The sequence below is a fragment of the Salmo salar genome, chromosome ssa09 (genome assembly GCF_905237065.1).
Source record: "Salmo salar chromosome ssa09, Ssal_v3.1, whole genome shotgun sequence".
Lineage (NCBI taxonomy): Eukaryota > Metazoa > Chordata > Actinopteri > Salmoniformes > Salmonidae > Salmo > Salmo salar.
This window is the reverse complement of record NC_059450.1, coordinates 111,975,190-112,001,428: the sequence shown is the minus strand read 5'-3', so window position 1 is coordinate 112,001,428 and position 26,239 is coordinate 111,975,190. Positions and strand designations below refer to the sequence as shown.

The 26,239-nt window shown below is 42.9% G+C and overlaps 1 protein-coding gene across 8 annotated transcripts; it reads right to left on the bottom strand.

Annotated features, from left to right (window-relative positions):
- Positions 1-149: 149 nt before the first annotated feature.
- LOC106612450 (protein FAM124B) lies at positions 150-25,965 on the bottom strand. 8 transcript variants are annotated; one of them, XM_014213580.2, is made up of 7 exons: positions 25,715-25,965; positions 25,370-25,473; positions 20,643-20,731; positions 5,691-5,775; positions 5,556-5,587; positions 4,570-5,363; positions 150-2,233 (listed from the first exon to the last, which is right to left on the bottom strand). In XM_014213580.2, exons 2-7 carry the CDS (start codon positions 25,438-25,440, stop codon positions 1,394-1,396), a joined length of 1,911 nt encoding a protein of 636 aa, XP_014069055.2. In that variant the 5' UTR covers positions 25,441-25,473; positions 25,715-25,965; the 3' UTR covers positions 150-1,393. The 8 variants fall into 8 exon arrangements, with proteins under 8 accessions (XP_014069055.2, XP_014069056.1, XP_045580281.1 ...); XM_014213581.2 differs by lacking the exon at positions 20,643-20,731; XM_045724325.1 differs by lacking the exon at positions 25,715-25,965 and having other exon boundaries at positions 25,370-25,633.
- Positions 25,966-26,239: the final 274 nt, after the last annotated feature.

The window sequence follows — 26,239 nt, the reverse complement described above, 5'->3', positions numbered from 1 at the left end:
GTGGACAAGATCCGTACAGATGTTAGCACCAGGTATAAACAGGGCTCAATAGATGATACCCAATGCATCAGTACAAAAGGTATTGAAGTTACATTCATCACCATAATGTCTTAAAAACAATCTGAAACAAATGACAGTATATTCCCAAATTAGTCAGAATAGTCAATAATAATTTAGTGATGCATAATGCTGGTTCATACTTGTTTTTAGAAACATGATTAAACAACAACCATTCTATTTCACAACTCACGTCTCAATTCATTAAATTATTAAGGGATGGTTTCCCCAGACACAGATTACGCATAGTCCTGGACTAAAAGGCACTCTCAATGGAGATTCTCCATTGAAAGCGCTTTTTAGTCTAAGTTTAGGCTAATTGGTGTAAGAAAATGGGCCTCTAGACAGTCAGTTTGGTAAACATTGTCTAGCCCTAGGTTATAGACAGCCTTGCAAGGCCCCATGGTAATGTCAGCCAACACTTTATACATTATTAACAAAGTACCATCTCAGACAAGCAGTATCTCTTAGTTCTCTAGTCTTTCGTTGTATTCTAGTCTTCAATCCATCTTTGAAAACACAGATTACAAAAATATGCAGCCTAACCACAGTCCTTGAAACAAACGGCTTTACGAAAAAGTTTCCCGAAAATAAATGAATTATCAGCATTTAATGTCTTATCAAAATGTGTCCTTTCAACAGTGGTTTGGCAAGGTCTACTGAATACAACCAATGGTTTAGTATAGTATTAGAAGATACAACAGTCATTGTTGAAATACAATGTGTTAATTCTAGAAAAATAGGATAATGATACTGTACAATAGTAACCTCTGACCCAGGAGTCAGACCTAATAGACAGGGCGTTCTTGGGGTAAGGATTTAGTTCACTCAGATACGCTACCACTCCGATACCACACAGATTTCACAGCTTTCACAGTGCACAGAAACCACATGAACTAACCAACCACACAAATGTATCTACTCACTCGCAGCACATATTTGTATCCATTTCTACTTCCACTGGTAATAAAATGCATAGTAGCCTAGTTAGTTATACAATAATTGTGTATCTGAAATCCCTGGGCGTAACATTGTTTCATTTACTATAGGCTTTACCCGTCCTAGCCTAGCTAGTTTGCGTCCAAAAGGGCACTCTATTCCCTATTGCGCACTACTTTTGACTAGAGGCCACCAGCACTACATAGGGGATAGGGTGACATTTTGGACGCAAACCTAGACTGGCATGACGGTCTGAGCACCAGGAACTTAGGTCCTTTGTGTCTCCATGGTTTCAATGAGCTTCCCTGTCTCTCTCTGGAGGGAACATCAAGTTACATTATGTTAGATAGTGACAAAATGTCCTACAATTGCCTGCCTGCTACACTGCACAAAGGAGTCAGATGAAGAACTCATCTATTGGGTCTGTGCCGTGTGTGGGTGACAGAGCCTTTGCTGCTGGCTTAGCAGGAGTCTGTGGCCCTACAGGCCCTCTGGAGTGGCTCTGACCCGGCGATGCCCAGCTGATAACACTGCTATCCCAGGCTTGTGACCCTGCCTTGCACCCAGGACTGGCAGCTTTGGTTGAGCTGCTCACAACCCAAGTCCTGTGGTGGGGTGGAGGTGTGAGAGCTTCCGGTAGACAGGCACTCAGCTCCCTTGCCAGGCTCTCCAGGGCAGAGGCCCCCACAGCGGCTGGTCTCTCGGAACGCAGCGTCACCGAGACGCCTGTGTCCCTCGAGCTGGTCGCCATGGTGAAGTCTGTGTCAGAGCGCGGGGTCGTTGTCACGGGGACACCCGTGTCCACGTTGGTCTCCGGCTCTTCCTCCTCCTCCAGCAGTAGATGGGAGATGGACAGGGAGGGCCGCGCCGGGGAGGCGGAGCATGAGAGAGGGGAGGATTCGTGGGGTTGGTTAACGGATAGCGTGGCGGGACTGCTGCGCTGAGATGAGTAGCAGGAGCTGCCTGGAGGGGTGCTGTAGCAGCTGTCTGAGCCCATGCTCTCCCCCCCTCCCCCACACCGCAGACCCCCGGGTAAAACAGGCCTATCCAGGCCTGGGTCGGTGCGCGGCCTGTTCCCTGGACGGGTCACTGGGGTCATCTGGCCGCAGGGCTGCAGGGCGTGGGCTGCTGGCGGGGCGGACACGACGCTCCTCAATAGCCCTCTGGGCGAGACGCTGGGGCAGGTCAGAGGGAAGGCACAGGTCAGGGGTCGCTGAGGCTGCTCTGGGGCTTTCACCTGGGGGACAGAGATTGACAGTCTTAACTTTCTCTGGAAGACTTGAGGTGAAAGGAATGGATGGTTCAACAATTATGGAGCCCACAGAGACAGGAATAACAAACCTAAGTTCCAATTAAAAGATGCATTATGCAGAAATCGCCCCGCCATTTCCTGGTTGCTAAAACTCTAATAGTTTGCCTAATTTCAGTTTCTGTGACAAAACAAGCAAGTATAGTGTAGCGAATCATTGTACTATCTATACCCGCTGTGAAATATATTTTCCATAACCAAAAATGTTGTATTTTTAGCTGGCGTACAAAACTGAAAGTAAAAGACGCAAAAACAAAATTTAAAAATGGGAAGAATAGAAATAGCGCATATAGAACAGATCTACCACTTCTTAGATTTGCTTTCAATGGGAATTACAGATTTTTAACTCCCATTTTGGTCGGGTCGGACAAAAAAAGTATATATTGCAGCTTTAAGATTGGTTGTCAATCTTAGCTTGTATCCAGCCCATTCGGACGATTCATGCCTCTCAAAGTTAATATGCATTTATGCAGTGGTTGCAATGGGGAAAGTATGTTTCAATGTTAACCATTTTATGCTTTGCCTTCCTGAACACAGCGTTGGCTTGGAGTGTTTTCCATTTATTGGCCAACATTTGGTGAAGGAAAGGTAAATGAGAGTGTTTGATACTGTATAAAACCCGAGAACACCTGAAGGCCATCATTCTGTGTGGGAGTGGGTGTATTTATAGATTAGGGGAAACCAGTGCAGTGATATACAGTGAGCTCCAAAAGTATTGGGACTGTGACACGTTTTGTTGTTTAGGCTCTGTACTGCAGAACTTTGGATTTGAAATGATACAATACCTATGAGGTTAAAGTGCAGACTGTCAGCTTTAATTTTAGGGTATTTTCATCCATATCGGGTGAACCTTTTTGAAAGTATAGCACTTTTTGTACATCATCCCCCCATTTTAGGGAACCAAATGTATTGGGACAAATTCACTTACGTATTAAAGTTGTCAAAAGTTTAGTATTTGGTCCCATATTCATAGCACACAATGATTACATCAAGCTTGTGACGCCACAAACTTGTTGGATGCATTTGCTGTTTGTTTTGATTATTAATATTGATTATTGCCTGAATCAGTTTATTGTGATTTCATGCCTGTATTTGAACCTGCTAATTGATGATTGGTTATTAATGCTATGGTCCATATTGAGGGTTCCAAGGTAGGGTATTTAAGCCTTGTCATTTATGCCTAGGCCAGGGAGGGGACAGGTGATATAGAGGCCTGGGTTGTTTGAGCACAACCTTTTATTTGGTTTATCCCCAGTTTATGTTCCTCTTGCAACTTCCTTTGTTACTTCTTTTTGTAAAGTTCTCTATTGGCCACAAAATAATCTGAAACCCAACAAAAACCAAGAGCAAATGCATCCAACAAATTTGAAGTCACAAGCTTGATGTAATCATTGCGTACTCTGAATATGGGACCAAATACTACACTTTTGACTAATTTAATACACATAAGTCTCCTAAAATGGGGGAACCATGTTCAAAAAGTTCTGTCATTTCTAAACGGTTTATCTGATACGGATGAAAATATCCTGGTCATTGTATCATTTCAAATCCAAAGTGCTGGAGAACAGAGCCAAAACAACAACAACAACGTGTCACTGTCCCAATACTTTGAGCTCGCTGCATCTCTGTGCTGCACACAGACTGCATTTACATTCTTTTGCTACTGGCCTACTCTTTATCCTGATGGTTTTACAAGACAATCAGCCTGAATGCAGACCAGTAGTCTCACTGTAGCTAATAGATAATCATAGAGTAACTTCATCCAGCGTTACATGGTTTCCAGAGGAGGCTGGTGGGGGGGAAATATAGGAGGGGCTCATTGTATCGGCTGGAATTGTATCAATGAAACAGAGTCAAACACATTGTTTCCATTTGTTTGATACCATTGCAGCCCGTCCTCATAGCGCCTCCCACCAGCCTCTGGTGTTCACAGCCATAGAGGATTGCTTCCAATAGCTCCTCAGGAGGCAGAAACCACAGAGGTTTCACATAGCAGCTAAACATTTACCACAACTCTAAACCCAAACATATTTCCATCTCGAGAAGCAACTGGGCTTCGCACTTATCATTTAAATGTAGGGAAAGAAATGCAGCAAGAAGACGCAGTGTGGCGAAGGTAAGACAAAAGGCAAATCATAAAATACACAGTAGCTTATTTCCATCTATATATTACTGGCACTATCTCTGACCACAGATCCACACAGGAGTCTGAATACAAGTACTGTAGTGCAATATAGGAAATAGTGTCATGTCAATTAAAATACCTGGAAGAGTATCTTGTTCCCGTCCAGGTCTTCGGTCTGCCAGCGTATGGCGCTGATGGGCGTGCACGGATTGGGCAGCAGGGGCACGAGCTGACCCATCTCCTCCACCCTGAACTGCAGCACAGCAGAGTTGCAGGCCTCCACCCTGACCCCTGGAGAGAGCTGTTTGAGAGCCAGCTGCAGACACAGCCCTGGTTCTGTGTAGAGCGTAAACCAACAGAACCCAGTCTTTTGCTCCTCCACCTGCCTCTGCAGCACCGTCTCATAAAGCCGCACCGCGTCGTCAAAGTTATCGTAGCTGCTGTAGAGCGTCACCCGCAGCATCTCCCCGCCGCAGTGCACCGGGCGCACCCCCCACACAGGCATCCCCGTGCCCAGGCTGTAGAAGTCTCGGCTGGGCAGGAGGTAGGGCCGGAGCAGGGCATTGGCCGGGGAGGTGGAGGAGGTAATGTGGACGCCCCCAGTCCTCCCACCGCAGCTCTCCGTGTGGTGGTACTGCCAGGGGGGGCGCTGCAGGAAGTCCAGCACCCGGAGGATGCGCTCCTCGCCGTAGGCCTCATGGAGGAAGACGGTCACAGCCAGGGAGGGGTACCCAGCCACGGGGCACAAGCGGGAGCGGGCGTAGTCGCGGAGGGGGCAGGCCCGTTCGGAGACGTGGAAGAGGCACAGGCTGGGGCATACCCAGCGGAGGAGGCGGTCCAGGGTGTGCTGCAGCAGGAGCGAGTCCCCGGGGTTGGCCAGGAGGTGCATGCTCATCATCAGGGGCTCCTGGACCCGACTGGCCAGTAGCTCACCTGACAATATAGCCACAGAGGAACAGGGTTAGGGAGGTATGAACCAAGACATGAAGATCACAATGAAACTGAAGAAAAATCCTTCCACTGACATTACAGAATAAGAGTCAGTTTGAACAGAATATTGTCTGTATCAGAAGAGACACCAACAACATGCATGTGCGAAAGAAATATAAATGGTATAATACTTACTGCTTGATGTTGTCATCTTACTGCAATCAGATCTAGAAAATAAGAGTGGCAGACAATTATAAAGGCAATTCCAAAAACACATAATGGAAAAACAAAATCAATAAGCCATTGTTTTAGCACACATTAAAACTATACCTTTGTACCATAATCTGTTCAGTAGTAAATGATCTAGCAGCCAGATACCCCTCATGCTTGAAATCAAATGTAGTCACCATGGCAGCTAGGAACATACAGGGAAGAGTCATAATAGCCAGGAAGTAAAGCCGCACTGGATTTTTTTGTTGTTGAATTCAAACACGATTTAAAATGTATTTTCAGAAGGGCTCTTCACACTATATACATCTCTTGGTAGTCAGGAGCCATTTTATAATTTTGGTCCATTATCTTCCCGTTTACATCTTATAGCAAACCTATATTCTTGGCAGCCCTAGTGTGATGGGGAAGAATGGCAGAGCAGACAATCATATAACCCTAAATAATTTGATGTGCAACTTGTAATTACAATTAATATAGAGAAGAAGAAAAATCTGACATCTGTGCCGTTTGGAAGCAATGTTGTACATCTCGTTGTTTTCTTTTCAAAGCCCACTGGTGCACAAGTGATACATTGTATCGTTTCGCTTGACTGAGAACAATGCGTTCTTTCAAGTTTCGCAGTGTGTAAAGTGTATAGGCTGGAGTAGCCTATAGACCTACTATTACATTTTTTTCACGGAATCTAAACTGATTGGATCCCCCTCACCTACTGAACAAACGCGCTATACAGCGCAAAGATCGCCACGATTACAAGCCCAGAGCACCCACTCCACCACTGCTTTGATCTCCCATCAGGTCATAGAAATTAGACAATTAAATGGCGCGCACTCCACGCTTTGGGATGGTTTTCATCCCAGGGTCTATCACTATTATGAAGAACTCCCCATATGCGCAGGCATGGGATGGTAGGAAAGTTATCGTTCTGACTGTTCCTATTGTTTGTTTCCTGCTGTGTTTTCTGTTTTGTTTAGGCCTATGTGATGTGTGAGAAGTGCTAAGATTTCCTCTTGTAGGACAAACATATATCTGAATAGTTTCCCTTTTCCATTATACGACCATCAATTCAAAATAAATAATTTTGTCACATGCCCGAATACAACAGGTGTAGATCTTAGTGAAAAATATTTACTAAATCAACTAAAAAGTTTAATAAAAGTACCAAATAACAATAACGATGCTACAGTTGAAGTCGGAAGTTTACGTACACTTAGGTTGGAGTCATTAAAACTCGTTTTTCAACCACTCCACAAATTTCTTGTTAACAAACTATAGTTTTGGCAAGTCGGTTAGGACATCTACTTTGTGCATGACACAAGTCATTTTCCCAACAATTGTTTACATACAGATTATTTCACACTGTATCACAATTCCAGTGGGTCAGAAGTTTACATACACTAAGTTGACTGTGCCTTTAAACAGCTTGGAAAATTCCAGAAAATGATGTCATGGCTTTAGAAGCTTCTGACATAATTTGAGTCAATTGGAGGTGCACCTGTGGCTGTATTTAAAGGCCGACCTTCAAACTCAGTGCCTCTTTGCTTGACATCATGGGGAAATCAAAAGAAATCAGCCAAGACCTCAGAAAAACCATTGTAGACCGCCACAAGTCTGGTTCATCCTTGGGAGCAATTTTCAAATGCCTGAAGGTACCACGTTCATCTGTACAAACAATAGTACGCAAGTATAAACTAGAGGTCGATCGGTTATGATTTTTCAAAGCCGATACCGATAATTGGAGGACCAAAAAAAGCCGATACCGATTAATTGGCTGATATATAAAAAAATATGTAATAATGACAATTACAACAATACTGAATGAACACTTATTTTAACTTAATATAATACATCAATAAAATCAATTTAGTCTCAAATAAATAAACATGCTCAATTTAGTTTAAATAATGCAAAAACAAAGTGTTGGAGAAGAAAGTAAAAGTGCAATATTTGTCGTTTAAGTTTCTTGCTCAGAACATGAGAACATATGAAAGCTGGTGGTTCCTTTTAACATGAGTCTTCAATATTCCCAGGTAAGAAATTTCAGGTTGTAGTTATTATAGGACTATTTCTCTCTATACCATTTGTATTTCATATAACTTTGACTATTGGATGTTCTTATAGGCACTATAGTATTACCAGCCTAATCTCGGGAGTTGATAGGCTTGTAGTCATAAACAGCGCAATGCTTGAAGCACAGCGAAGAGCTGCTGGCAAATGCAGGAAAGTGATGTTTGAATGAATGCTTACGAGCCTGCTGCTGCCTACAACCGCTCAGTCAGACTGCTCTATCAAATATCAAATCATAGACTTAATTATAATATAACACACAGAAATACGAGCCTTAGGTCATTAATATGGTCAAATCTGGAAACTATAATTTCGAAAACAAAACATTTATTCTTTCAGTGAAATACGGAACCATTCCGTATTTTATCAAACGGGTGGCATCCCTATGTCTAAATATTGCTGTTACATTTCACAACCTTCAATGTTATGTCATAATTATGTACAATTCTAGCAAATTAATTACGGTCTTTGTTAGGAAGAAATGGTCTTCACATAGTTCGCAACGAGCCAGACAGCCCAAACTGCTGCATATACCCTGACTCTGCTTGCACAGAACGCAAGAGAAGTGACACAATTTCCCTAGTTAAAAGAAATTCATGTTAGCAGTCAATATTAACTAAATATGCAGGTTTAAAAATATATACTTGTGTATTGATTTTAAGAAAGGCATTGATGTTTATGGTTAGGTACACATTGGTGCAACGACAGTGCTTTTTTCACGAATGCACTTGTTAAATTATCACCCATTTGGCGAAGTAGGGTGTGATTCGATGATAAATTAACATGCACCGCATCGATTATATGCAACGCAGGACAAGCTAATAGACATCCACAAGTCTGGTTCATCCTTGAGAGTAATTTCCAGAACGCCTGAAGGTACCACGTTCATCTGTACAAACAATAGTATGCAAGTATAAAAACCATGGGCCCACGGAGCTCAGGAAGGAGATGCGTTCTGTCTCCTTGAGATGAACGTACTTTGGTGCGAAAAGTGCAAATCAATCCCAGAACAACAACAAAGGACCTTGTGAAGATGCTAGAGGAAACAGGTACAAAAAGTATCTATATCCACAGTAAAACAAGTCCTATATCCACATAAGCTGAAAGGCCACTCAGCAAGGAAGAAGCCACTGCTCCAAAACCGCCATAAAAAAGACAGACTACGGTTTGCAACTGCACATGGGGACAAAGATTGTAGTTTTTGGAGAAATGTCCTCTGGTCTGATGAAACAAAAATAGAACTGTTTGGCCATAATGACCATCGTTATGTTTGGAGGAAAAAGGGGGAGGTTTGCAAGCCGAAGAACACCATTCCAACCGTGAAGCACGGGGGTGGCAGCATCATGTTGTGGGGGTGCTTTGCTGCAGGAGGGACTTGTGCACTTCACAAAATAGATGACATCATGAGGACAGAAAATTCTGTGGATATATTGAAGCAACATCTCTAGACATCAGTCAGGAAGCTTGGTCGCAAATGGGTCTTCCAAATTGACAATGACCCAAAGCATGCTTCCAAAGTTGTGGCAAAATGGCTTAAGAACAACAAAGTCAGGGTATTGGCCCTGACCTCAATCCTATAGACAATTTGTAGGCAGACCTGAAAAAGCGTGTGCAAGCAAGGAGGCCTACAAACCTGACTCAGTTACACCAGCTCTGTCAGGAGGAATGGCCCAAAATTCACCCAACTTATTGTGGGAAGCTTGTGGAAGGCTACCCGAAACGTTTGACCCAAGTTAAACAATTTAAAGGCAATGCTACCAAATACTAATTGAGTGTATGTAAACTTCTGACCCACTGGGAATGTGATGAAAGAAATAAAAGCTGAAATAAATCACTAATATTATTCTGGCATTTCACATTCTTAAAATAAAGTGGTGATCCTATCTGACCTAAGACAGGGAATTTGTATTAGGATTAAATGTCAGGAATTGTGAAAAACTGAGTTTAAATGTATTTGGCTAAGGTGTATGTAAACTTCTGACTTCAATTGTATATACAGGGGGTCCGGATTCGAGTCAATGTGCGTTGGTACACGCTAGTCGAGGTAATTTGGGGGGGGCAATGCAAATAGTCCGGGTAGCCATTTGATTAGCTGTTCAGCAGTCTTATGGCTTGGGGTACAGGATGGGTGTCCCTATATCGGGACGGTTGAGCTAATGTGAGTAACATGACAGTCTCAAAGTCAAGAGTGAAGAGGCGATTCCGGGATGCTGGCCTTCTAGGCAGAGTTCCTCTGTCCAGTGTCTGTTCTTTTTCCCCCATCTTAATTTTTTACTTTTTATTGGCCAATCTAACATATGGCTTTTTCTTTGCAACTCTGCCTAGAAGGCCAGCATCCCGGAGTCGCCCCTTCACTATTGACGTTGAGAATGGTGTTTTGCGGGTACTATTTAATGAAGCTGCCAGTTGAGGACTTGTGAGGCATCTGTTTCTTAAACTAGACACTAATGTACTTGTCCTCTTGCTCAGTTGTGCACCGTGGCCTCCCACTCCTCTTTCTATTCTGGTTAGAGCCAGTTTGCGCTGTTCTGTGAAGGGAGTAGTACACAGCGTTGTACGAGATCTTCAGTTTCTTGGCAATTTCTTGCATGGAATAGCCTTCATTTCTCAGAACAAGAATAGACTGATGAGTTTCAGAAGTTCTTTGTTCCTAGCCATTTTGAGCCTGTAATCAAACCGGCTAATGCTCCAGATACTCAACTAGTCTAAAGGTCAGTTTTATTACTTCTTTAAATCAGCACAACAGCTTTCAGCTGTGCTAACGTCATTGCAAAAGGGTTTTCTAATGAACAAGTAGCCTTTTAAAATGATAAACTTGGATTAGCTAACACAATGTGCCATTGGAACACAGGAGTGATGGTTGCTGATAATTCCATTAAAAAAATCAGCCGTTTCCAGCTACAATAGTAGTGTACTTACATCCTGATGGTCCAAGAGATAAAATGTAGCATAGTTTTGTTTGATAAAATCCATTTTTATATTCAAATGTAGGAACTGGGTTCTACAGTTTGAACCCCTGCTGTCTCTGGCTCCACACCCACCCCGGCATCTAGATGTGTGAAAGTTGGTGTATAAGCTAATGATCCATCATGTATAACATTCCTGGGAGTGTGTAAACTTAAAATTTGTATTACCATACCAATTTTGTATGTTCTCTATATTTATGTATTTGAAAATATATCAATTGGCCAAGTCGGCACATTTGGGTAGAATTGATACAAAATATTGTCCAGTATTGCCATGCTTCACTGGATCAATCTGAAACTTTGCACACACTGTGGCCAAAATCAAAATTGTGCCTAAACTGCAATAATACATTATGGCCTTTCTGGACAAAGCATGTTTTTTTTTTGTATCATCTTTTACCAGATCTAATGTGTTATATTCTCCTACATTAATTTCACATACTTCGAAGTGTTGTTTCCTTTCATAGGTATCAAGAATGTGCATATCCTTGCTTCAGGTCCTGAGATACAGGCAGTTATATTTGGGTATGTCATTTTAGGCGAAAATTGAAAAAAAGGGTACTTAAGAGGTTGAAGCCTTTTGTAACTAGAGTTGGCACTCCAGTACCCCTTGCCGTGCAGTAGCAGAGAACACACTGACTAGGGTGGCTGGAGTCTTTGGCAATTTTTAGGGCCTTCTTCTGACACCGCCTGGTATAGAGGTCCTGGATGGCAGGAAGCTTGGCCCTTTTGAGGACCCATGACAAATCTTTTCAGTCTCCTGAGGGGAATAGGCCCTCTTCACAACTATCTTGTTGTGTTTGGACCATGTTAGTTTGTTGGTGATGTGGACACCAAGGAACTTGATGCTCTCAAACTGCTCCACTTTAGCCCCATCAATGACAATGGGGGCTTGCTCGGCCCTGCTTTTCCTGTAGTCAATGATCATCTCCTTTGTCTTAATCACGTTGAGGGAGAGGTTGTTGTCCTGGCACAACACCGCCAGGTCCCTGACCACCTCCCTATAGGCAGTCTCATCATTGTAGGTGATCAGGCCTACCACCGTTGTGTCGTCGGCAAACTTGATGGTGTTGGAGTCGTGCTTGGCCATGCAGTCATGGGTGAACAGGAAGGCCCCCGTCTTGAGGATCAGCGTGGAAGATGTCTTGTTGCCTACCCTTGCCACCTGGGGAAGGCCCGTCAGGAAGGATCCAAATGCAGAGGGATGTGTTTAGTCCCAGTGTCCTTAGCATGGTGATGTGTTTTGAGGGCGCTGAGCTGTAGTCAATGAACAGCATTTTCTTTTCTTTTACCCCTTTATCTCCCCAATTTCATGGTATCCAAATTGGTAGTTACAGCCTTGTCATCGCTGCAACTCCCGTACGGACTCGGGAGAGGGGAAGGTTGAGAGCCGTGCGTCATCCGAAACACAATGCCCGCTTAACCCGGAAGCCAGCCGCACCAATGTGTCGGAGGAAACACTGTACACCTGGCGACTGTGTCAGCGTGCATTGCGCCTGGCCCGCCACAGGAGTCACTAGAGTGCGATGGGTCAAGAACATCCCTGCCGGCCAAACCCTCCCCCTAACCCGGACGACGCTGGGCCAATTGTGCGCCGCCCCATGGGTCTCCCGGTCGCGGCCAGCTGCGACAGAGCCTCGACTTGAACCAGGATCTCTAGTGGCACAGTGCCTTAGATCACTGTACCACTCGGGAGGCCACAATGAACAGCATTCTCACGTAGGTGTTCTTTTTGTCCAGGTGGGAAAGGGCAGTGTGGAGTGCAATAGAGATTGCGTCATCTGTGGATCTGTTGGGGTGGTATGCAAACTGGAGTAGGTCTAAGGTTTCTGGGATGATGGTGTTGATGTGAGCCATGTCCAGCCTTTCAAAGCACTTCATGGCTACAGACTCCTTAAATAGGCCTACCTCCTTTCTGCGTCGGACTCGGGCCTCATGTCTAGGCTGAAAAATCTACTTTTGAAAAGTAGCATGCTCAGATTCTCAGACTGAATTCTTGGTAAACTGCTATTTTTGTTGCAAACAAGACGTACTAGTTTGGCGTTAGAGAAATAAAGTAAGATTAATATATTTTAATAGAGTAGGTAGGCCTATTAATTAGGGATGCACCAACATATCCACAGATGACACAATCTCTATTGCACTCCACACTGCACTTTCCCACCTGGACAAAAATAACACCTACGTGAGAATGCTGTGGACTGTTCCCAAGAAAGCGAAGGTAACTGAACTAAATGACTATTGCCCCATAGCAGTCACTTCTGTCATCATGAAGTGCTTTGAGAGACTAGTCAAGGATCATATCACCTCCATCCTACCGGATACCCTAGACCCACTTCAATTTGCATACCGCCCCAATAGGTCCACAGACGATGCAATCGCCAATACACTGCCCTTTCCCATCTGGACAAGAGGAATACCTATGTAAGAATGCTGTTCATTGACTACAGCTCAGCATTCAACACCATAGTTCCGTCCAAGCTCATCATTAACCTGTTGGGGCTAGGGGGCAGCATTTGCACGTCTGGATAAAAAAAATTTACCCGATTTAATCTGGTTACTAATCCTACCCAGTAACTAGAATATGCATATACTTATTATATATGGATAGAAAACACCCTAAAGTTTCTAAAACTGTTTGAATGGTGTCTGTGAGTATAACAGAACTCATTTGGCAGGCAAAACCCTGAGACATTTTCTGACAGGAAGTGGATACCTGATGTGTTGTATTGACTTTAAACCTATCCCATTGAAAAACACAGGGGCTTAGGAATATTTTGGCACTTCCTATTGCTTCCACTAGATGTCACCAGCCTTTACAAAGTGTTTTGAGTCTTCTGGAGGGAGATCTGACCGAACAAGAGCCATGGAACGATGATGTCCCATTAGACACCTGGCGCGCGAGTTCATGTTGGGTACCCTCGTTCCAATACGTTATAAAAGAGTATGCATTCGTCCACCTTGAATATTATTCATGTTCTGGTTAAAAAAGGCCCTAATGATTTATGCTATACAACGTTTGACATGTTTGAACGAACGGAAATATATTTTTTCCCCTCGTTCATGACGAGAAGTCCGGCTGGCTTACATCATGTGCTAACGAGACGGAGATTTTTGGACATAAATGATGAGCTTTTTTGACAAAACTACATTCGTTATGGACCTGTGATACCTGGAAGTGACATCTGATGAAGAGAATCAAAGGTAATGGATTATTTACATAGTATTTTCGATTTTAGATCTCCCCAACATGACGTCTAGTCTGTATCGCAACGCGTATTTTTCTGGGCACAGTGCTCAGATTATTGCAAAGTGTGATTTCCCAGTAAGGTTATTTTTAAATCTGGCAAGTTGATTGCGTTCAAGAGATGTAAATCTATAATTCTTTAAATGACAATATAATATTTTACCAATGTTTTCTAATTTTAATTATTTAATTTGTGACGCTGACTTGACTGCCGTTATTGGAGGGAAACGATTTCCTCAACATCAATGCCATAGTAAAACGCTGTTTTTGGATATAAATATGAACTTGATAGAACTAAAAATGCATGCATTGTCTAACATAATGTCCTAGGAGTGTCATCTGATGGAGATTGTAAAAGGTTAGTGCATCATTTTAGCTGGTTTTATGGTTTTGGTGACCCTGTCTTTGACTTGACAAAACATTACACACAACTCTTGTAAATGTACTGTCCTAACATACTCTAAATTTATGCTTTCGCCATAAAACCTTTTTGAAATTGTAAAACGTGGTTAGATTAAGGAGATGTTTATCTTTCAAAGGGTGTAAAATAGTTGTATGTTTGAAAAATTTGAATTTTGACATTTATTTGGATTCAAATTTGCCGCTCTTGAAATGCACCTGCTGTTGATGGAGTGCACCACGGGTGGCACGCTAGCGTCCCACCTAGCCCCAAGAGGTTAAGCTTGAGGCGCTGGGTCTCGACCCCACCCTGTGCAACTCGGTCCTGGACTTTGACGGGCTGCCCCCAGGTGGTGAAGGTAGGAAACAACATCTCCACCCCGCTGCTCCTCAACACTGGGGCCCCACAAGGGTGCTTTCTCAGCCCTCTCCTGTACTCCCTGTTCACCCATGACTGCGTGGCCATGCACGCCTCCAACTCAATTATCAAGTTTGCAGACGACACTACAGTGGTAGGCTTGATTACCAACAACGACAAGACAGCCTACAGGGAGGAGGTGAGGGCCCTCGGAGTGTGGTGTCAGGAAAATAACCCCTCACTCAATGTCAATAAAACAAAGGAGATGATTGTGGACTTCGGGAAACAGCAGAGGGAGCACCCCCCATCCACATCGATGGGACAGTAGTGGAGAAGGTGGAAAGTTAAGCTCCTCTGCGTACACATCATGGACAAACTGAAATAGTCCACCCACACAGACTGCGTGGTGAAGGAGGCTGAAGAAATTTGGCTTGTCACCTAAAACCCTCAAACTTCTACAGATACACAATCGAGAGCATCCTGTCGAGCTGTATTACCGCCTGGTACGGCAACTGCACCGCCTTCAACTGCAAAGCTCTCCAGAAGGTAGTGCGGTCTGCACAATGCATCACCGGGGGCAAACTACCTGCCCTCCAGGGCCCAATGTCACAGGAAGGCCAAAAAGATCATCAAGGACAACAACCACCCGAGCCACTGCCTGTTCACCCCGCTATCATCTAGAAGGCGAGGTCAGAACAGGTGCATCAAAGCTGGGACCGAGAGACTGAAAAACAGCTTCTATCGCAAGGCCATCAGACAGTCATCACTACCACAGAGAGGCTGCTGCCAACATACAGACTCATATCACTGGCCACTTTAATAATTGGTATCACTAGTCACTTTAAATAATGGCACTTTAATAATGTTTACATATCCTACATTACTCATCTCATATGTGTATATACTGTATTTTATACCATCTATTGCATCTTGCCTGTGCCGCACGGCCATCGCACATCCATATATGTACATACTCTTATTCCATCCCCTTACATTGTCTGTGTAAGGTAGTCGTGAATTTGTTAGATTAGATGTTAGATATTACTGCACTGTCGGAACTAGAAGCACAAGCATTTTGCTACACTCGCATTAACATCTGCTAACCATGTGTATGTGACAAATACAATTTTTTATTTGAATTTGACTGTGCTCTGAAGCTATGCAGTACAAGATGCTAGCAGAGAAGGATCTAACATTCAGAAAGGCATGTGAGATGGCATTGTCAATGGAGTTAGCTCCCTGGTGTTCTTGGAATATTCAGGGAAAGCAAGAGAGGCTCAAATCATAAATGCAGTGAATACAGTTTACACTACTTCCAATGGGGAAAAGGGCATTACAGTGAATGTCACTTTGGATGGAAAGGATTTGGACATGCAGTTAGACACAGGGGCCGCTGTCTCTCTGGTCTCAGAAGTGTGTTACCATTGCTCTGTCTCACCTGTAGTTAACCTCTATGGGCTAGGTGGGACGCATGCGTCCCACCTACTCAAAAGCCAGTGTAACCCCGTGGCGCGATATTCAAATACCTTAGAAATGCTATTACTTCAATTTCTCAAACATATGACTATTTTACACCATTTTAAAGACAAGACTCTCGTTTATCTAACCACACTGTCCGATTTCAAAAAGGCTTTACAACGAAAGCAAAACATTAGATTATGTCAGCAGAGTACCCAGCCAGAAATAATCAGACACCCATTTTTCGAGCTAGCATATAATGTCACATAAACCCAAACCACAGCTAAATGCAGCACTAACCTTTGATGATATTCATCAGATGACACGCCTAGGGCATTATGTTATACATGCATGTTTTGTTCAATCAAGTTCCTATTTATATCAAAAACCAGCTTTTTACATTAGCATGTGACGTTCAGAACTAGCATACCCCCCGCAAACCTCCGGTGAATTTACAAAATTACTCACGATAAACGTTCACAAAAAACAAATTATTTTAAGAATTATAGATACAGAACTCCTCTATGCACTCGCTATGTCCGATTTTAAAATAGCTTTTCGGTGAAAGCACATTTTGCAATATTCGAAGTAGATAGCCCGGCATCACAGGGCTAGCTATTTAGACACCCACCAAGTTTAGCCCTCACCAAAGTCAGATTTACTATAAGAAAAATGTTATTACCTTTGGTGTTCTTCGTCAGAATGCACTCCCAGGACTTCTACTTCAATAACAAATGTTGGTTTGGTTCAAAATAATCCATAGTTATGTTCAAATATCCTCTGTTTTGTTCGTGTGTTCAAGACACTATCCGAAGTGTAAAGAAGGGTGACGCGCCCGACGCGTTTCGTGACAAAAAAATTCTAAATATTCCATTACCGTACTTCGAAGCATGTCAACCGCTGTTTAAAATCAATTTTTATGCCATTTTTCTCGTAAAAAAGCGATAATATTCCGACCGGGAATCTGTGTTTTAGTACAAAGAGAGAAAATAAAAACATGGGGGTCGCCTCGTGCACGCGCCTCAGTCTCATTGTTCTCTGATAGACCACTTACCAAAGGCGCTAATGTTTTTCAGCCAGGGGCTGCCTCGACATCATTCAGCTTTTTCCCAGGTTCTGAGAGCCTATGGGAGCCGTAGGAAGTGTCACGTTACAGCAAAGATCCTAAGTTTTCAATAAAAAGAGTCAAGAAGCCGAAGGAATGGTCAGAGAGGGCACTTCCTGTACAGAATCTTCTCAGGTTTTTGCCTGCCATATGAGTTCTGTTATACTCACAGACACCATTCAAACAGTTTTAGAAACTTTAGGGTGTTTTCTATCCAAAGCCAATAATTATATGCATATTCTAGTTTCTGGGCAGTAGTAATAACCAGATTAAATCGGGTACGTTTTTTATCCGGCCGTGTAAATACTGCCCCCTAGCCCTAACAGGTTAAAGAAACCTGTAACTGCGTTGACTACCTAGTCAGGTGAGAAAATTCCTTCGCTAGAGTATGTTAAAGAGCCAGTGTAGTATGAAAAACAACATGCGACTTTGCCATTGGTAATTGTCAAAGGAAACAGACCTGCACTGATGGGCCATAACTGGCTAGAGAAAAGTTGAACTGGCAGAACATCTTTTCAGTGGAAAAGGCTGTGACAGACAGACCCGGCATTTAAAGCTGTACTACAGCGCCACCAGGTGGTTTTCAGAAGGGACACATTTCTAAGAAAAGGTCAGGACGTGTCCTGACACTCAGCCCATTTTCCAGAAGGCAAAACCGGTGCCATACTCATTGAAGGAAGCAGTGGACAAGGAGTTGGATAAGCTTGAGGAGACAAAGATCAAAGTCGAAAGGAGTTACTGGCACGCGCCAATAGTCCTCATTCCAAAGAGTGACAAATCCAGTCGGATATGTGGCGATTATAAGGTCACCAACCAGAGCGTAGAAGAGGAGACTTATCCCTTACCAAACACTGAGAACTTATTCGCTGCACTAGTTGGAGGGACATTGTTCAGCAAATTAGATATCTCGCACACCTACCAGCAGCTCTAGTTGGACACAGATTCTGAGAAATATCTGAAAATCAACACTCACCGTGGGCTGTACAGGTATGTATACACCTCAGCTACGGTGTCTCAAGTGCTCCTTCAATGTTTCAGTCGGTCATGGACCAGATTTTACAAGCAATCGAACATGTCACCTGTTTCCTGGATGACATCCTCATCCCGGATGGTTCTAAAGAAGAACATCTGAAAAAGCTGAGTGAAACTCTCAAAGTGCAAGTTTTTACAAATCAGTGCGGAATACTTGGGCCATCAGATTGACAAGGACTGCATCCCACAGATGAAAAACTTGTAGCCATCATCAAAGCACCCAAGCCAACCAACGTAACAGAACTGAAGTCGTTCTTAGGCCTGTTAAAGTATTATGACTGATTACTATTGGACCTGTCAACCTTGCTCCAGCCGTTGCACAACCTGTTAAGAATAGAAGAATTGGACTGCCTCATGCGACGCAGTGTTTGAGAAAAGCAAACAACTGCTTCTACAGAGTAATGTCCTGGTGCACTACGACACCAAACGACCCTTCAAGCTTGCCTGTGAGGCATCACAATATGGTGTGGGTGCCGTGATCTCCCACATCATGGACAATTGAGAAGAAAAACCCATTGTGTTTGCGTCGCGGACGCTATCAGACGCAGAAAAAAAAAGAGGCCCTGTCAATCATCTTTGGAGTCATGAAGTTTCATAAGTACCTATACGGATGAAAGTTTACGTTAATCACTGGTTGCAAGCCTTTGCTGGCTATTTTGGGACCCAAGTCTATGGTTCCAATCTTAGCAGCATTGAGAATGCAAAGATGGGCACTCCTACTCATGGCGTACAACTAAGACATTGAATACCGAAAGTCAACTGATCACAGTAATGCTGACAGCGTTGTCAAGACCACCAAGAGAAGCATATTTTACTTCTCACAAGTGGATGAGTTGCCAGTGTGTGCGCAAAGTACAAGAAAAGATCCGCTACTCAGCAAGGTTTGGAGTTACACTGTAAATGGGTGGCCAAGATACGTGACGGATGTACTCACATGAAGTATGAAACCATACTTCATGTGAAGACACAAGTTGTCTGAAGATCAAGGCTGTGTACGCTGGGGTTTGTGAGTGATCATACCCCCAGCACAGACAGAGACTGTTGGAGGACTTTCCCCACAAACATCCTGGCATCTGTCAGATGAAGGCCTTAACCCATAGCTACATCTGGTGGCCAGGGTTGGACAGTGACAGAAGAAAGTGCAGAGTTGAGAAATCTGCCAAGCAGTACAGAAGATGCCAGCTGTCGCACCACTTCATGTTTGGAGATGGCCGAGAGGGTGTGGCAGAGAATTCACATCACCTTTGCTGAAAAGGAAAAGCAGAACTTTTTAGTGATCATCAACAGCCATTCAAAGTGGTTAGAAGTTCTTCACGTCTTCAATGACATCAACAAACCTCATCGAAAAGGTACGAAGCCTGTTCACAGCCTAAAGATTGTGCAAAGAAATTGTGTCAGATAACGGACCCCAACTGGTCCGATTTCAAACAATTCCTAAAAAAATTATGGAATCAAGCAGACCCTTGTTCCTGCCTACAATCCTGCCTCGAATGGTGCCGCAGAAAGGTCAGTCCAGATATTCAAGAGAGCTCTGATTGAAAAACGTCTTGGGAGGATAACAGACTATCTACTGTCTCGCTCAAGCATCGCTTAGCCAACTTTCAGCCCGTGTACCGCAGTACCCCTCACAGTCACAGGTCGGACCCAGCCAAGCTCTTCCTGAATCGCCAGATCTGAACATGCTTCAACCAACTCTGACCTGACTTCGCTGAAACAGTGGAAGAAAAACAAGGCAAACAAAAGAAACACCATGACCATGGTGGACAACACAGACTTTTCCAGGAGGAAGACAGTTCAGGAGACAGTAAACCAGAGACTGGGACCTGTGACTTACCTCATTCAGGACAGACAAACACACTGTTCACATGTTGCCATCCCTTTTTCTCCCTAATTTCGTGGTATCCAAGTGGTAGTTAGTCTTGTCTCATCGCTGCAACTCCTGTACGGACTCGGGAGAGGCAAAGGTCGAGAGCCGTGCGTCGCCCGAAATATAACCCAGCCAAGCTGCACTGCTTCTTGACACAACGCCTGCTTAACCCGGAAGCCAGCTGCACCAATGTGTCGGAGGAAACACTGTACACCTGGCGACAGGGTCAGCGTGCATTGTGAGTCACTAGAGCGCAATGGGACAAGAACATCCCTGCCGGCCAAACCCTCCCCTAACCCGGACGACGCTGGGCCAATTGTGCACCGCCCCATGGGTCTCCCGGTCGCGACAGAGCCTGGACTCGAACCAGGATCTCTAGTGGCACAGCTAGCAATGCGATGACAAACAGGACTACTTACCTGAGGACAGAGAGCTGTCAACCCCAGAGGACATCCCCGATATCCCACAGACGGCTCCAGTTCTGACCGCTCATCAATGTTCCTGGACAGCAACCTCAGCCCAAGTCAAGTTGCCTAGCCAACACTGGAAACTTACCAACTCCAGCAAGCTCAAGGAGTCCCACAAAGCAGCCTGAGGAACGTAGGTATCCTGAAAGGATCTGTAATGTTCTGAAAACCCTTGACCTGTAAGTAACAAAAACAAGACTGTTCAGTTCAAAGACTATTGAGTTCAAAGACTGAAAAAACAAAACAAATGTAGCCTGTTGACATTTATTGATCTCTGTTAAAAATGGGGCTTAGTTTACAATTGCGGTAATGCTTAAAATGTATATGTGAAATGTTACGGTGTAAACGAGTGTAATAGATTGGTCTATTAACATGGTAATCTACCTAGATAGGATTATCACTTACTTGATTGGTTAATACTGTGGCCTCTTAATTTCGATACGTTGATAAAACGTGCTGCCTCGAACATGCCCCTGTGTTGTACTACCATGGTTTGGATTAGTAAAGGTTCCCAACAAAGCTCTTCTCTCCCGTCCAGTTATTTTATGTGATAAAACCAAAAATACTACAAATAGTACAGGAGAGAAATGCTGGTTAATGAGGAAGGCATTATAAAATAATTGCCTCTATGTTTCTACGGATGGATTTTTGCAAGGCTACTTTGAAGGAAGGTACAGCATGTCTTATTATTTGAAGTAAAGTAAAATATTCAGGTTTCAAACAATTATACTGCCTCAAGCTCACACTGCAATGTGGTGGGTGACGTGCTGATAGTACTTTAATTACAAGTTGAGAAATAAAAATAGCTCCTTTTAAATCGTGGCCACAAGTTAACACATGATTGCATTTAGAATTGTTATTTGTTGCGCAATGACTGGTCTTACGAAAGTAGGTTTCACTCCAGTAGCCTACAGACTTTGAGGAGCTACTCTCGGGCTGCCTGACAGGTGGTAGGCTATTCCGTTCCCCAAACTAGGCTCTGTATGCTGTGATAAATAATATGCATGATGACTAGGGATGCACGATATATCGGTAAGCTTATCGGAATCGGACGATATTAGCTAAAAATGCCAATGTCGGCCCGATGTCTAGTGTAACGCCGATGTGCAAAACCGATGTCAAAGCTGACGTGCATACCTATATAACATAGGTAGATGACGTAATGACGCCACGAAAAATACAGTGCTACACAGAACAAAAGCAGAAAAATACCAAGCGCACACTTCCAAGAACTAAACAAGTTAAGTCGAGCAGTCATTTGAAAGAATAAGAACATTTCAGCGAGACAACTCAAAAGGTGAAATGGAATTCATTGACTATCAACCGATCTCTGTCGTGGATGATGTTGGCTTTCGCCGACTGGTCGAGCACCGGTACACACTACCAAGTAGATGCAATTTTTCAGATGTTGCCCTACCGGAGTTACACAGTATTGTTAATGCACTAGAGGTCGACCGATTAATCGGAATGGCTGATTAATTAGGGCCGATTTCAAGTTTTCATAACAATCGGAAATCGGTATTTTTGCACGCCGGATAAAAAAAAAAAGGTTTACACACCTTTATTTAACTAGGCAAGTCAGTTAAGAACACATTCTTATTTTCAATGACGGCCTAGGAATGGTGGGTTAACTGCCTTGTTCAGGGGCAGAACGACAGATTTTTACCTTGTCAGCTCGGGGATTCAATCTTGCAACCTTACGGTTAACTAGTCCAACGCTCTAACCACCTGCTTTACATTGCACTCCACGAGGAACCTGCCTGTTACGCGAATGCAGTAAGAAGCCAAGGTAAGTTGCTAACTAGCATTAAACTTACCTTATTAAAAAACAATCAATCATAATCACTAGTTAACTACACATGGTTGATGATATTACTAGTTTATCTAGCCTGTCCTGCGTTGCATATAATCGCTTAGGTACACGTTGCTCCAACATGTACCTAACCATAAACATCAATGCCTTTCTTAAAATCAATACACAGAAGTATATATTTTTAAACCTGCATATTTAGCTAAAAGAAATCCAGGTTAGCAGGCAATATTAACCAGGTGAAATTGTGTCATTTTGCATTCATTGCACACAGTCAGGGTATATGTGACAGTTTGGGCCGCCTGGCTCGTTGCGAACTAATTTGCCAGAATTTTACATAATTATGACATAACATTGAAGGTTGTGCAATGTAACAGGAATATTTAGACTTAGGGATGCCACCCGTTAGATAACATATGGAACGGTTCCGTATTTCACTGACAGGAAAAACGTTTTGTTTTCGAGATGAGTTTCCGGATTCGACCATATTAATGACCTAAGGCTCGTATTTCTGTGTGTTATTATGTTATAATTAAGTCTATGATTTGATAGAGCAGTCTGACTGAGCGATGGTAGGCAGCAGCAGGCTCGTAAGCATTCATTCAAACAGCCCTTCGCAATGCATTGCGCTGTTTATGACTTCAAGCCTGTCAACTCCCAAGATTAGGCTGGTGTAACCGATGTGAAATGGCTAGCTAGTTAGCCAGGTGCGCGCTAATAGCGTTTCAAACGTCACTCGCTCTGAGACTTGGAGTAGTTGTTTCCCTTGCTCTACATGGGTAACGCTGCTTCGAGGGTGGCTGTTGTCGATGTGTTCCTGGTTTGAGCCCAGGTAGGAGCGAGGAGAGGGACGGAAGCTATACTGTTACACTGGCAATACTAAAGTGCCTATAAGAACATCCAATAGTAAAAGGTATATGAAATACAAATCGTATAGAGAGAAATAGTCCTATAATTACTACAACCTAAAACATCTTACCTGGGAATATTGAAGACTCATGTTAAAAGGAACCACCAGCTTTCAAATGTTCTCATGTTCTGAGCAAGGAACTTAAACGTTAGCTTTTTTACATGGCACATATTGCACTTTTACTTTCTTCTCCAACACTTTGTTTCTGCATTATTTAAACCAAATTGAACATGTTTCATTATTTATTTGAGGCTAAATTGATTTTGATGTATTATATTAAGTTAAAGTGTTCATTCAGTATTGTTGTAATTGTCATTATTACAAAAAAATTAAATTAAAATAATTTAAAAAAAAAAACAATTGGCCGATTAATCGGCATCTTTTGGCCTTCCAATAATCGGTATCGGCATTGAAAAATCATAATCGGCCGACCTCTAAACTGTACTAGAATGCTTCAAGGCCACAGAAAATTCTAATATCTGTATCGTTTTTTTTGGGGCAAGGAAAATATTGGATATCGGCCAAAAATGTCATATCGGTGGATCCCTAATGACGACTAATGAAAATATACATGCACCAATTTAAATCCACAAAATTATGCAAATGTCCTATAGACCAATAAGCATGACCAGTCAAATGTATTTTCAGCAGCTAACCGATTAACGGTTAACATATGTACTATTAATAGACATGGGTGATTTTACCACTAATCAGAAAGAAATTATTAGTCATTGAATTGATTGGCCAATAACCAAGTTAAATGTGTAGTGTAGGGCTATGAATTGGGCAGCTAGTAACCTATTTTCTAATTATATTCTGGCCGCCGACAAGCTCAGGAACAAATTGGCTGGAGGTCAAACCTAGCTGCCAAACCCTGTTGTATATTTAAGCAATAACGAGGAGGTGTGGTGTGAATTCACATTATAAACTGGGTGGTTCGACCCCTGAATGCTGATTGTCTGACAGCTGTGGTATATCAGGGGTATGACAAAATATGTATTTTTACTACCCTAACTACATTGGTAACCAGTTTATAATAGCAATAAGGCACCTCGGGGTTTTGTGGTAAATGGCCAATATACCATGGCTAAGGGCTGTTCTTCAGCACAATGCAACACGGAGTGCTTGGATAACACCCTTAGCCATGATTTAACCTGTGTTTAACTAGGCAAGTCAGTTAAGAACAAATTCTAATTTACAATGATGGCCTACCAAAAGACCTCCTGCGGGGACAGGGGCTGGGATTAAAAATACATTAAATAAAAATAGGACAAAACAGACATAAGAGAGACAACACGACATAGAGAGAACTAGGACAACAACATAGCATGGCAGCAACACATGACAACAACATGGTAGCAAACAACATCGCAGCAGCATAAAACATGGTAGAAACATTGGGCACAGGCAGATGTATATATTTAATGTATTACATGAATGGTGACCACAACCCTCCCGAAAATACATTTACATAGTGTATTATGCGACTTTTTCCACCCTGCTCAATGTATTCAATTTCAAATGTGGCTCCCAGTGCGACCTTACTTGCTGGCAGCTCCTTCTCTGTACGTTCCTAGCCCAGCAGTGTCATCTCGCCGTGGAAACGTGCATCTTTCGTTACTATGACAACGGCTATGTGGTGAGTTAGAGAAGCCTAGCTGGTAACTAAACAGCAACAATCAAGCCAACAGTTATTTTTTTGCTAGCTAGTTACGGTTAGTAAACCACATTAAGTTCTTACTTGTAAGTTGACATAAGATGATTGTAACTGACATAAGTGTAACTGTAGCTACCTAGCTAATTTAGACCAGAAAGAGGTTGACCATTTACAATTGCCTGTTTGGGCTGTTGTTGCATGCAAAAACGTTCGGCAAGCTAACTTTAGCTATTGTAGCTAGCTAGTGATTCCCACCCACTAAGTTTTAAATTACTAACGTTTGCTAATCACACCGCCTGTAACGTTGATAGAAAACACTGAAGTAGATTTTGCTGGGGAACTTATACTGCACAAAGGGAAATGGTAATGATTCACATCTTGCCAGTACTTGGATACCGCAAACAAATGCTAGCTAGCTAACTAGCTTAAGGAACTTACTCGGCAGTCTCAGCTCCCGAATCCACGTTTTCATCAACGGTTCCGTTGAATAGAATCGATCTTCGTAGCATTGTCCTTTAATGCCACCGGACTTCAATCGAGTCCTATGGAGTAAAGCACATTTTTGTAGTGGCCTTAACTTCTAGACTGATGACAAGAATTGGCACCGTTCAGTCAGCCCGTTAGCGAAGTCTGTTTTTTTTCTCACGAGCATCGTTCTAGCTGGGACACTGACGTCATCTGCTGTACTGGTACCTTTAGACATAGCTATTTTATACAGGGAGTAGAATGTCATTAAGGAAGGCTGTAAAAAAAAAGATAAATAGAAAAGTCATGTCTACTCACCAGCACATGAATAAAGACGTGCAGAGTTGACCAGGAGAAATGAAAAATGGGAGAAAGGGCTTAGTCTAAATGAGGAAAATAATATGCAGAATAGCGCCAGATGGCAGTCGTCTCACCGTCACGTATGAGCAGACAAAGGATAGTCCAGACGGGTTAACTAGACTTTGAGGGGCAAAGGAGGTAATACCACTTCCGTAATGTAAATGAGAATGGAATCCTGTGAAATTGAGGCCATCATCTGTCACATTTCTGTTAAAGAGCATTAACAACCCTGGCACCTATGCCCCATTTTAGCCCTTGTTACATTGCCACATTCTTGATGTGATCTAGCATGTGATTTGTTTGTAGACATAGCAAATATAATGATTCTAGTTCTGTGGTAGCCATTCTGGAACATTGGAGTCTATAATTGGCATCTTCTGTTGGCCACAAATGTCTCATTAAATTAATTTTCTAATAATCAACATTAACTTGTCATAGCAGTTGTCTGTAGTATTTGTGAGATGCACATTTATCCCATGTCAT